Source organism: Anguilla anguilla, chromosome 8 (assembly GCF_013347855.1).
Source record: "Anguilla anguilla isolate fAngAng1 chromosome 8, fAngAng1.pri, whole genome shotgun sequence".
Lineage (NCBI taxonomy): Eukaryota > Metazoa > Chordata > Actinopteri > Anguilliformes > Anguillidae > Anguilla > Anguilla anguilla.
In genome coordinates this window covers 2,282,312-2,295,266 of record NC_049208.1, presented here as the reverse complement: position 1 = coordinate 2,295,266, position 12,955 = coordinate 2,282,312, and the positions used below count along the sequence as shown (strand labels likewise).

At 42.9% G+C, this 12,955-nt stretch overlaps 1 protein-coding gene across 1 annotated transcript in view; it reads left to right on the top strand.

Annotated features, from left to right (window-relative positions):
* Positions 1 to 6,050, top strand: part of LOC118233442 (la-related protein 4B-like) — a 30,185-nt gene extending 24,135 nt beyond the window's left edge. Inside the window, exon 17 of the mRNA XM_035429229.1 lies at positions 555 to 6,050. Coding sequence (XP_035285120.1) covers positions 555 to 815 — 261 coding nt within the window. The 3' untranslated portion in view covers positions 816 to 6,050. The remainder of the gene's footprint in view (positions 1 to 554) is intronic.
* The last annotated feature ends 6,905 nt before the right edge of the window (positions 6,051 to 12,955 follow it).

The window sequence follows — 12,955 nt, the reverse complement described above, 5'->3', positions numbered from 1 at the left end:
GTGCTCATATAGGACCCATATGTGCTCATATAGGACCCATATGTGCTCATATAGGATGCGTATGTGCTCACATAGGACCCATATGTGCTCATATAGGATGCGTATGTGCTCATATAGGATGCGTATGTGCTCATATAGGATGCGTATGTGCTCATATAGGACCCGTATGTGCTCATATAGGACCCATATGTGCTCATATAGGATGCGTATGTGCTCATATAGGATGCGTATGTGCTCATATAGGATGCGTATGTGCTCACATAGGACCCATATGTGCTCATATAGGATGCGTATGTGCTCATATAGGATGCGTATGTGCTCATATAGGATGCGTATGTGCTCACATAGGACCCATATGTGCTCATATAGGATGCGTATGTGCTCATATAGGACCCATATGTGCTCATATAGGATGCTTATGTGCTCATATAGGACCCATATGTGCTCATATAGGACTTGTTAGAGTTGAATTAACTCTTGACATTTTACTGAGCATGTGCCGCTATAAGGTGAATGTCCGTGACCTCTGACCCCTGTGTGTGTGTTCCTGCCAGGAGCTTCGGAAGCCCAGTTACGCGGAGATCTGCCAGCGGATAAAGGACACGGCCGCGACGCAGCCACCGCCACCGAAAGAGCCCAAGCCCACCGCCACGGAGGAGAGGAAGACTCCCGAGCAGGCCGGCGACCGGGGGGAGCCCCGAAACAGAGACACGCACCCCTCCAAGCCCGCCCCGCCCCGCCCCAGAGAGGCCCGGAGACCGGCTGGGCGGTGGCCCTCCCCCCCTCCGCCCCCCACCCCAAAATCCCCGCACTAAGATCACTACAGCACAGGCCGAGGCCTCTGGGCTGCTCGGAATCTGTCCCACAGTAATACAGCCACTGCCCACCAGGGGGCGCATCACCGGATCAGGGGCTCTCCAACAGAACGGAAAAACAAAAACAAGCACTTTTAGTGTGTAGAGCACGATCTTTATTTTATTTTTTTTTCCTTATTTAAGTTTTATTTCTTGTTTTTTTGCTTTGTCAGTTTGGCATTAATCAGACTTCCTGTTTGTGCGGGCTGTGCGCGATGGGTTTGCTCTGAGCTCGAGTCAAACCTGGCTTCCGCGAGGAGTTTCTGTCCTTTGCAGCTGATAGAGCTCGTGCTGAGCTACTTTAACCCTTAAACGGCAGCAGAAAAATTACTGACATCGGGGTCGGAAAGTCGGTTGATGTAGTGCTGAAGAGTTCGACTTTTGTGCTATAGTCGGTCTTAGGATGTACCTTTCCTGTGAGCTGGCAGGTAGTTTCCATACTCATTTTTGCATTGCTTATTTATCCTAGGTTTGGGTTAGTGCAGTTTTCGGCACGATTAGAAAACAAACTACACTTTTTTTCTTTTTCGTGGTTTGACAAGTCATGGATCCAGGACTGGAATTCCTTTTGGCCATTAGAAATCAGATTTTTTATTTATTTTATTTTATTTTTTTGTTTTCGACACCAGCCGCAGATGAGGACAGTTTTTTTTTTTTAATCAATTAGTCTGACGGCTGAAGGGCTGTTGGGGCCATAACCGTTTCTTCATGTCTGTAGTTTAAAGAGAGAGAGCCTTCGTTTTGTACGTATTTATTCAAAATACCATTTTGTCTTTCGTCCCGGAAAGAATTTACCAACAAATTGTATTTTTTTAAAAAGTTAAAATTGCCCAATGCTCGTTTGACCCCCGCTGTAAATATTAAATCCGGGTCAGTAGGAATCGACATATTCAAACTAGAGATGCTCATCAGGTGGGTTTGTTGGTGCCTGTAGTTTTTTAATCGCTGTAAAATGACCTTGTTCAGCAGGCACATACGCTACAGGCAGCGATAAATGCAGTTGAGTCTCTCCCGCTTCCCCGAAAAAAAAACCGTTGGATGGGTTCAAACGGCAACGCGGTGGTTTCATTTAGTCAAGGGACTCCTCGAAATGGTGCTAGCGGTTGTATCTGGAGCTTGTTACACCAACTTAGCCTGGTACTGTATTTAGACAAACTTGATCTACGTTTTAACTTTGCACTACTCGATTGCCAGAGCGATTGTTACATTTGATTTCAGTTTGTTTCCGGCGAGCCAATAAAGGGAAGTTTCTTTAACTGACGAATGGGGGGTAAACGACGTTGTCTTAGACATGCAAACCTGGCTTTCTTATGCTTCCCCTTCTTCTGTGGTGTCCGTTCTGTATCCAGGTCCGTTTGCTTTAAATCTAGAAGTGGCCTACTACGATGCCTAAGGATTTGAACTTCCTTAAATTTCACGTTCACATATTCTGCTACGTTTCTACATGGATACCTAGCATCAGCATACATTTACATGAAAGTAGAGAATCCAGACGACGTGCGATTCCTGTTCGATTTTTAAATTTGCCTGAGAGACGCAAGTCCACCCATGCCAGCCCAGTGTTCTGAAAATCACTGTATTGAAATTCCTCGTCTAACCTCTTGCTTTAATCATTTTTTATCGGACTGTTGTGTCTATCTTAACTCAAGGGTTATGAGTTCGCGTTCAGTCTGTTATAAGTTGGATGTTAGGCAGAACGGATTTGCTTTTGTGAGTTTTTTTTTTTAGGTATGCTTGGCAGCGGGTTTTCAGCTGTTCAGTATTGGCTGTTTCGGCCACTTTGTCTTCTCGATACTCTGTGTTGCGGGATTAATTGTCTGGAACCAGCCCCAATAACGGAAAATACTGAAATGATACTGGGGAATTGTCGTTGTGACGGCGTGTCGAGCGTAGAGGGTGCTGATTTGAGTGTAGGCAGGTCCCTTGTTCACTCGGTCTTGGGGGGCACACGGCCAACTGTTGAATTTGGGGTCTCTTTAGAACCGGGGTGTCAGACTCCCTTCTTGGCGGGCTGTAGTTTCTGTTGGCATTGGTTAGCCAATCAGTGACTTAAATTAGTCGCTAGTGCTGAATCTGACCGAATACCAACAGATTCTACCGCCCTCCAGGACTGAAGTTTGACACCCCTGACTTTAGAATTTGGCAGTGACTGCAGATTATAAGTGTTTTCTGTGGAACTTCTGTGCAAACGGCTTCTCTATTTTGTGTTGTTTCTGGCAGATGTCGCTTGGCTCTCTTACCGCGTGGTCTGCATAGTGCACTACTTTGAAACGGGTGTGCGTTAAAATCCGGACACGCGCCATTCCCCCGGACCGCGTGCCAAGCGCGCGTCGCCCGATTAACGTGCGCGCCGTCTCTCTCTCTCTCTCTCTCTCTCTCTCTCCTGTCTCCCGTTGACGTCTTCCTACAGTATGCAGCATCTTGGAGGAAACAGTTGTAACATGGAGACACTACGTGAGATATCACCCACCATGACGGTCGTTTCCTCTGATTATCTTTACACGTTTGATGTGTAAAAAAAAAAAAAGACATTTCTTTTTCGCGAACGATATTGCTGAAGTAAGTTAGATTCTGAAGGAATGAAATGCACTAAGGGTTTGCAGTCTTCGAGGGGTTCTTTTTTAACCGTGGGATTCAAAAGGACGCGTCGCACATGCTCATTAACAAACCAGTGCTGTTTTTTTTCCCGTCAAATATATCACTTAAACAGGTTATCTTTTTCTTTTCTTTTTTTGGAAGAACACGAAACATGAATATATATATTTATAATTTCCATCCAGTGTTTGAAAACTTGAATTTTATTTAAACTTGAAAATGACTTTGCCTTAACTTTTATATAAGACAGCTTAGTATCGCTTTTTGAACCCCAAAAGGTTACCGAGAGTGACGTAGTGTACCGCTCCGCTAAACCGGCTGTCCGTAGTCTTACTTGGTCTCAGAAAAAGTAAAAATCTATCAGCAGATAATTTTTTTGTAATATACATGAAAAATCTTATTTGAAATTCTTTTTTTTTTTTTTTCAGTTTCTATTTTCAGTTTGGGGAAAATAAATCCTGTAAATGCAAATAGTTAATACTGTATTAAATATGTTCACTTTGAAGTGTGTGCTTTTGCGTGTACAGATGTAAATAATCAGAAAAAGTATAAAAGAGGTACCTAAAAATGATTTAAAAAGTTTATTGATCTTGTTGAAATATTAATGTTGTTATTGAGCTGGATGTAGATTAAATGCTAAATGTTGTGGTTTGATTTTTATTTGATTTTTTTTCTGGTGTGTGGAATATTCTGCCGTCATACTGCAATGTGGGCAGATGGTCTGATTGTAATTTTAACACGTCATTCTCATTCCGTTTTCTTGTCGTCCTTGCTCAATATCTGGATTGCTAGATCGTTTCTGTAATACAACACCTTTCACTGTGCAGTATTAAAGCACGGCTTACGGAGTTTGGGTTTGAGAACAAGGGGTTCAAATGTACACGTTGTCGCATCCTACCGATTCATGAGATAAAGCCAGATGCTCTGTTATATTGACCCATATAACAACAATGTAAAATTGTTTCTCCCTTTTCACAAAAGCACATTGTTTTAAGCACAGTCATTTGAGGAACCTTGTTAAAAACCCAAACTAGTTCCACCCTTTGGTCTTCATACGGGCATACACCAGACAAAAACTGTAACCTAAAAATGAGTGTGCTAAATGCATTTGCGATTTTTCTGTTTTCATCTTTTTTTTTTTCTTGTATGTTTTTTCAATAGAAGAGAGGTTCATTCTCCAAAAACGCCTCCCCCACCAACGTCAGATAATTATTGTACAAATGATTTGACCTTTCCCATTGTAAGCTTTGTAGCGATCACAAAAGTCAATTTTGTGTAGATATTGTTACACTTGTAACGCAGACGGAAAATTGATTTCGGGCAAACTCTGTAACCTCTTGTCCCAGTACGCGCGTGGACTGCAGTCCGCGTGGCAAAAAGTTAACTGTGCCATTCGTTTCAAAGCTATGGCGGTTTGACCTGTACATAGTTACAGCTTGCCATTCAGATTTTTTTGATTATTATATACTGCCGTTAACCGAAGGAAATGGCGGTAAACCAGCGATTCAGTCGCGATCCGGATACACTCAGACATCAGAAGTGCAGGCGATTATCGCAAATAAGACGACTGGCAAATTTGACTTTACCTTTTTGTTTGTTTACAAGTCAAGAATCGTTGTGTTGTACTCGATGCTAATGTATGCCAATGTCAGTTGTGTTTAAAGTGTAGCTATACTGCATATACTGTTGTCACAGTACATTGGGTATGGAATTTCTTTTTATTCTTCCTTTTTTTTAAACAAAAAAAAAATAGAGCTTCTGGATTGTTTGTGTGTGTGTATGTGTATCGAAGTTTGCTATTTGTCTGCACAAGTGAAACTGAACGCAAGAGTGGGTTTGAACCGGTATGTAAAGGTTAACCACACGACAAGAATGAAATTCTGCAAAGAAAGTGGGAGAGAAAAAGGGTTGTGATGTTACCCTGAGAAAGGTTGTGTTTTGTTTTTATTTTTTGATTTTCTTTATTAAAGAGGAAAATGGTAGATGCTTCGTGCGTTGACATGTTAAAGGCGCGTTTCCTAACCTCGAGAGAGCGGAGACGCTGCAGATTGTATGTATGATAAGACTTTGCTATGCTGTGTAATATGTACGTTTTGCTTGCACTAAAGTTTTGTTGTGTGTTTGGGTTCTGCGCGTCATAATAATCTGGCCCCTCCCCTTTTCCTCGTCTCTGTGAGCGGTTGACGCTGTGTGTGTTTCGCTGTCGGTGCAGCTGGCCGATCGGCCGTTTTTTGTGAGTAAAGCAGTGTCAAGACACACTAGCTGACCGTGGTGATGAGACGCACCGTTGCATCTGTATAGTTATTTGATCTCCTTTTTTCCCCGTCATAACACATCTCACTAACTGCAGTGGACAATCTGTGATCTGACTGGTGCGCGGGGCTTTGAGGGCTGGAAGAGAGACGTTAACAGCAGTCATGGCCGTTAATGGCGGTTTCATCGCGAGGGCTTTTGTGTTTCTTACATTAAGACTGGAATCAAGCATACATGTCAACTATTGATAATTTAATTTTTTTTTCTTGTCATGATGTAAACTGTCTAATTTGGAAAAATGTAGCTTACTGAAAGAAATAAAGATTTAGGCACTGTTATCAAATCCTATATTTGCATTTTTTTTTAAAATTTTTATTTGATATTTTACAAGCTATGTGCATTCAGAGTGGTTGATTTAATCACTCTGAGTAATTCAGAGGTCTCAATTCACAATTCCAGTTTCTAAATTCCAGTTTTAGTTGGTGACGTCTTCAGGGATGTCTCTTCAGGACCAAAATTGGAGTGTTTTATGCATTGATCCTATTGGATCCTTATCAAACATAGCTAATGTTATTGCCATACAGCAAATAATTTTGGTGATTGGGAGCCTTGTGGGAAATAGAAATTGAGAAGCGTTGTGAGTTCAAAATTGGTATTGGTGGATTTGTCCTTGAGCTAAGATAGGCTTAGGTAGGCCAAAAACACACACGTATTTAGCAGATGCAAGTTTAGCAACTGAGGCTGTTGCAATGGATAAATTGTAGACTAAGTGCCGAGTAGCAATGGAAATGGACACTCCAATGTTGTTCTCCATGCAGGAACAGGGCTGGACAGACCAGGCCTTGTTTCACGAAGCAGAGTTGCCGAGTTGGCTGGATAACTGCCCTGTGTGGAACTCAGAACCCTTCTGAATCCGAATCTGAAGGTAGTCTTCAAATGTCTAATGTCTGTAAAGAGCATTTGTAAACGTCTGTGCTGTTGTTATTTGAGCTGGCAATCGTGATATGTGCCCAACTGTATAGGTAGGCCCATGCACCACATTCCCATAGCATGGGGGATTCAACGATCCAGCAGTGATTTGTTTTAGGAAGCAATGTGTGGGCTACATTGCGTAGCTAGTAAACACAGTGCTATCATTAGCTATATCCAGAATAGTTAAACTGAATTTAAGTAAGCCGCCCTCATTAAGGGTATCACTTAAGCAAACAATTCAGCCGAGGCTGCTATAACAATGTGATTAGTGATGCAGTCATTTGAACGTAGGGGAGGATACCACGCGTTTGTTATGATTAAGTGGACGTCCTTGTTATAATAGCCACACTGTTTACATAACACCGTGGCATCATAAAATATGAGCATTCGCCTACGTAAAATAAACCAAGAAAAACAAACATGTTTGCTTTGACCCAAATACTTGTCCTCTATAATTTTCCAACATCAGAGTTTCCGGTGTGGACGAAGCTTTACAAATGAACAGCAATGTTCACTTTTTCTGTCCGTTGATAGGATGGTGCGATGATCCAAGGCGCGCGAGCTCCAGCCGACCTTTTCACGGTGCCTGCTGTCTGTTTCTTGTCTGGCTTTTATGTTGGCAAAGGTTATGCTTTGTGACTGCCCGGACGTGTCAAACAGCCGCGAAGACGGGACCGTTAAAATCAGCGGAACGGATCAATTTTCATTTAGGAGCCGTGACAAACGGAAGAATAAACCTCCGGTATTGTGTTTCGGGCTTAGTTCCGACCTGTCCACTTCTGGCCACACGTGTGTGAGGTCGATCAGTTCGGGGCCCTGCGCTTTTAAATCCTTCATTTCACCGGGCGTTTTCAAAACGTATCGGAACATGTCATTTTCACTATTTATTGCCAGGTGTAAATGTTTAATTTGTCCGCGCCGGTACAATTTGTTCTTTTGGACGGATCACAAGACTTGGATTATAACGCTCACCGTTTATAAAACGTGTTTTAGACCGTTCGTATATAATGGCTTACATTGCTGTTCATTTATAAAGCTTCATCCATATTCAACACTGGAAACTCTGATGTTGGAAAATTATAGAGTCAGAGAGGACAAGTATTTGGGTCAACACATTCTTTGCCTTTCTCCAGACCTATAATTTAAAACGTTCCTTGGCCTATTATTTTGAACACGGAACGGTTTCTCAGTGATACAAGACGAGTTTTACGATTACTCGCTCTCAGTTAGAAAGTCACTCAGCGAATGCATACACTCACACTTAGGCACATAAACATGGCATAAAATAGTAAAGCGGAAAATTGTACTCCTCTGATACCTGGTGCATTTACCGCACGTAACCACAGGGTGGCGGTATGCACACAACACCACCTAAAAGAACCCCAGTCAGCTCAGCTCAGCTCAATCACGCTAAGTGAATCCACGATCTTAACGACTTCTCAGTACTTCAAATCCATTTTCATTTTTCATTCGTATACAAGATTGAATCTTCGTTCCAAAAATAAATCAGTAGTGAGTATTACAACGTCAGACCGCACTTTTACTCGGAAAGATACGGCACTGGATTGTGAATATGAATCATTTTAGTATTGACAATCTTTGCCACTTGCTTCATTCCCCTAATAGCCACTCGCAAACACTGGATGCAAACCAAGACGAATACTATATTTACTGCGTTGCTATATTTATCCTACCTTTTATAACCAGGTTGGTCAACTGAGAGCTTGGTTCTCTTTTGCAGTGGTGCATTGTGGGTAGGGAATTTAAGTGATTGTGTAATCAGATGTATGGGACCATAAGGCCTTTCTGTGATGATTTAGTCAGACCACTTTTTTTTAAAGTTCCATGGGATCTTTAATGATCGAAGTGAGTCAGGGCCTTGTTTTAACGTCTCTACTGAAGGATGATGACATTTATAGCACTCAGCATTCAATAAAGCACCGTGGATTACCTGATACAGGCTTACAGAACTAGCGAGTGAAGGCTAAGATAAGCTTTAGAAGGCTTACTACACTGCTGAGGTAATCCCTATTAAGTAGACGGACGGCTATCTATCGCTGTCTGAACGCTGCGTCAAATGTACATTATTATTAAGTCACGCTTCAGTCTCAATCCATTCTTTTCCATGCAAGAAAAGACTTAAGAATATTGCGTGTAAGTCTGCGTGCTTATGGTTGGTTCCTCAGTCTCGTGTGTGCTTCGCGGGGGGTGGGGGGGTGGGGGACGGGGGAGGAGGAGGGGAGGGGGTAGGTGACGTGTGGTCTGTAGGGTGTAAGGTTTTGCTGGGTATCAGCAGGAAGGTGCATTGAAAGACATGCATGTCAGGGTCAGGTGTACTCCTGCTATTGCCCCTCTCCAAGACACTGGCCTCAGAGCTGGAGCTGGAGCAGTGGGCGCTGCACTGTGGCTGCCCACTGCTCCTGAGCAGCTGGAATGGGTTAATGCACACACGGTTAATTAACTTAGCTTATCATTAGAGATGAGACCAATATATATTGCACTTGTATCGTTATCTTGATGTTGTAGCTCATTGTCATGCCTCCTAGTTTGACTTGACATCACTTTCTGACCTAGCCTGCTTACATGTGATGCTTATCTGTGTGAACTGGACATACTGTGTTCATGGATAACTTTTACATAATGAGCCATATTGTTAAAATAAACACTCGTTTGGTTTCAGAAAAACTGAACTGGCCGGATAGGAAGATGCTGACACACACTGGAGCAAATGTACATCTGGAAATTCAGGACATGCACACACATGGGGAGAAAAAAAGGAGTGTGGATTTTAGGGTATGGTCAACATACCAATGAGGAACAGCTTCCCCTGGGTAATGAGAGATACAAGGAGCAACTGTTTCAGCTTCCTGTTTTAGAAGCATCAGATGGCAGGCCATTCCCCTGTGATGCTTCCTGTCTATCTCTCTCTCTCCTCACTCTCTCTTCCTTTCTCTTTCTCTCTTTCTATCTGGTGGTCTATCTGTCTCACTCGCTCCCTTTCTCTCTCTCCCCCTCCCTTTCTCACTCTCTGTCCCTCTCTCTCTCTCTCACACTCTCACTCTCTCCCTTTCTCACTCTGTGGCCCTCTCTCTTTCTCTCTCTCCCTTTCTCTCTCTCTCTTTCTCTCTCTCACTCTCTCCCTTTCTCTCTCTCTCTGGCTCTCTTTGGCCTCTCTCTCCCTCTCACTCTGCTTTCCTGTAAATTTTCTGTCAGTTTGTGATGACGAAGCAGAGAACAGAGATGGGAGACAGCACCTGAACGTCCCCCTACAGGAAGTGATGTCACTCTTGAGGAAGAAGTAAGTGTGCCACTCAATCCCCTGATTGGATCGAGGAGACCTTGATCTTTAGTTCAGTGTTGTGTGGAACAGCTGGTCAGGATGTTGGTACAAATCCTGTAGATCAACCTCCGTTACATTAATCCAATTTAACGCAGGTTTAACTTCTGCAAAAACATGAATATTCGTAATATTAATGCTACATTTCTGGTACTTATCATTTAAATGCATAACAAATGTTCATTGTGACAGAAGTGTTGAAATCTGAGGTGCAAATGTGGCATCGATGACCAGAGGAGGTGAAGAAAAGCAGAAACTCAGACCCAGGGCCTTCCAAACACAGGGATGCATTTTGTTTACGGCCTGTGAGACAGAGAACCCTCGGGCTCACCACCTTGTGATGTCAGGTGTGAAATTTCCATTTTGGTTGCCATTTTCACATTTTTCAAGCGCTCAACCGTTCACTGACAGAAAAAAAGCCATTCACTGTGAAAGCCAACAAATTATGTTATATTGCAGTAAATTTAAAATGACTCACTTTTGTGCCAAAACGTAAGCCTTGGAATTTTTTTTTCCATATTAGTTGACATTGGTTATTACAAATTTCTTTCAGGAAGGTAATGTTCACGGCTAAAATCAGGTAGTTTCCCCTCTCTGTGGATAATCGTGAAGTCGCAGGAAAGTGGGCCTAAAATGAGACTCCTTTCATGTGAAGAGCAGCTTGCGATAGGGCAGTGAGATTCTGATGGTCGTTACGGTTGGCGGTATTACAGTTGCTTAATAAGGTGTATTCCGTTACTGTAATGGCAACCCGTGCTGGTCTAAGAGAGAGAGTACGCAGAGACAGGTGAAACGTACTAACCTCACCAGATTTAGGGATTTTGGAATTTATGTATTTACTACACGGTGCGTGCCAATGCGTACAGACTTCGTGGATGAGAGACGTGTCCTAATTTTTTTCTTTTTATAAGACAAAACATGGGTGTTTCCAAATTTATTGTGTATAGACTGTAGATGGCAGTGTCCCTTACGCTACAAATGAGATGTCCTTAAACACATCTCCTTTCTGTCCAGTGCCATTGTCCAATTTCTCTCACAGGAGTGGGAGAGCATGGGATGGTAATTATGGAGGTCACCAAGGTCAGCATCTTTAATCAACAGGAGCACACTGGCTGCTGAAGGAAAACGCTAATTAAATAAACACACAGAATTAGTCTTACACGAGTACTGATGCTTACATAAGAATGGTACCTCGCGGCAGTGAAGCAGTGGACTGGGCAGCGTTACTAGACGAACAAGGTACTCCCTATTTATTATTTTTTTTAAAGGAACACGATCTTCCTGCACACTGCTGTATGTCTGTCAGCAATGGGGAACTCTCACATTCCCCGAGCGCGGAGCAGTACCTCTGCGCTGACGTCCACATATTGAGTTTACGGATTGCAAATAACTGTGCGATCCACTTACTACAAACCATCCGATAATTTACCACAGGGTGAGAGAGAGAAATGGGGGGGGGGGGAGAGAACTGAAATTGAAACAGATATTGACTTTGCTAAATGCAGCTTTTATAATCGCGAGCAGAGCCCAGAGTGATCGATGCACATCTTCTGAGTATCACCCCAGCGTGCAGTGGGGCTGACCGTGATCTGATAGCACCGTCTGTGCGTACGGTCCCTGTCTCTAGACCGGCGTTGCGCACGAACACACTTTACCGTCATCATCGTACATTTAACTGCATAAAAACTGCAGCCATCTTGAGCACGTGGCAAGTCAATTTACAAATAACATAGTTGTCATGACGATGAAAAAAAAAGGAAGAATCAGAAGAAAAACAGAAAGTGATGATGACAATGATTATTGTTATCAAAAAAGACTAATTTGAGCTAAGGCATTGCACATGCAAGAGGAAAGGTAGCTAAATTTCACATAATTCATTAGAACAGTATAATATCAAGAGTACAACACATATAATTGTTATGACTGTTCCACACTGCAGAAATTAGATATATGAGGAATTACTTCATATGAAGTTTTCAATGCTGTCTGATTGACTTTGGCCAATGGCTAATGTTTGTAGCCCTTGCTTGCAGACAACGTTAGCTGCTTCGCATATAAAGTTGTCAGCGCTGTTTGATTAATTGGCCAATGGTTTTCTCTGTGAACCTTTAAATCCTTTTTGTATCCAAAAATGGAATTAATTGTGATGATTTCACTGGTGAGCACGGAGTTGTTTCGCTCCGACTTCTATTGCCCTGGTCAAAAAAAGAGAGCTTCTGTCACACTAGACTGAGATGAGCAGTACGCACCCTTCAGCGAAACACTAATAAAGTTAGCCCTCCCCCCCCGAGCAAGCTTTCACCGAGTAATTACAGGCCAATCAGGGCAGCCGAGGTTCACCAGCAGTGACAGTCCAGGGGACTCCTCTCCACTAGTTCTCCAAGCCAGAGAACGGACTAAATAAATGCTGTTTAGACGTGGGGATCTATCAAGGTTGTTCCCAAGTCTAATTCGGCTGAATGTACGCTTCTGTTATGACTGGTGTGGACTACACTGTCGCTGTGCAGTTGCAGTCAGTTGCTGATCTTTAGATGCACATATGCTGCTGCAGTTTATTTGCATTTGCCATATGTTGTCATAATTTCCCCCTTGCCAAGTTAGATAATTCTACAGTTCCTGTGATCTGCGCACCCGCAATTTATGCAAGAACTGTTTGGTCTCTTTGGAACTCACTTATCAAAGCGCTGATTGCCAGATGTCCTTTACGACTGACAGATGCTGGCAATTGGCTTCAACTCAATATGACTCACCTGTGCACATTACAATCTACTTTCAAGTTTAGTCACTTTCAAAGTTAAAGTCCACCACATGCGGAGGCTATTTTGTCCGACCCTTGTACTATACTGGCATTGTCTTCCAGGTTAAGTAACGCCGCAGCGTCTGCTAAATTTGAGCTTAGCGCCCTCTGGCGGAGCAAGACGTCGCAGCCAGTCCGCGCGTGATC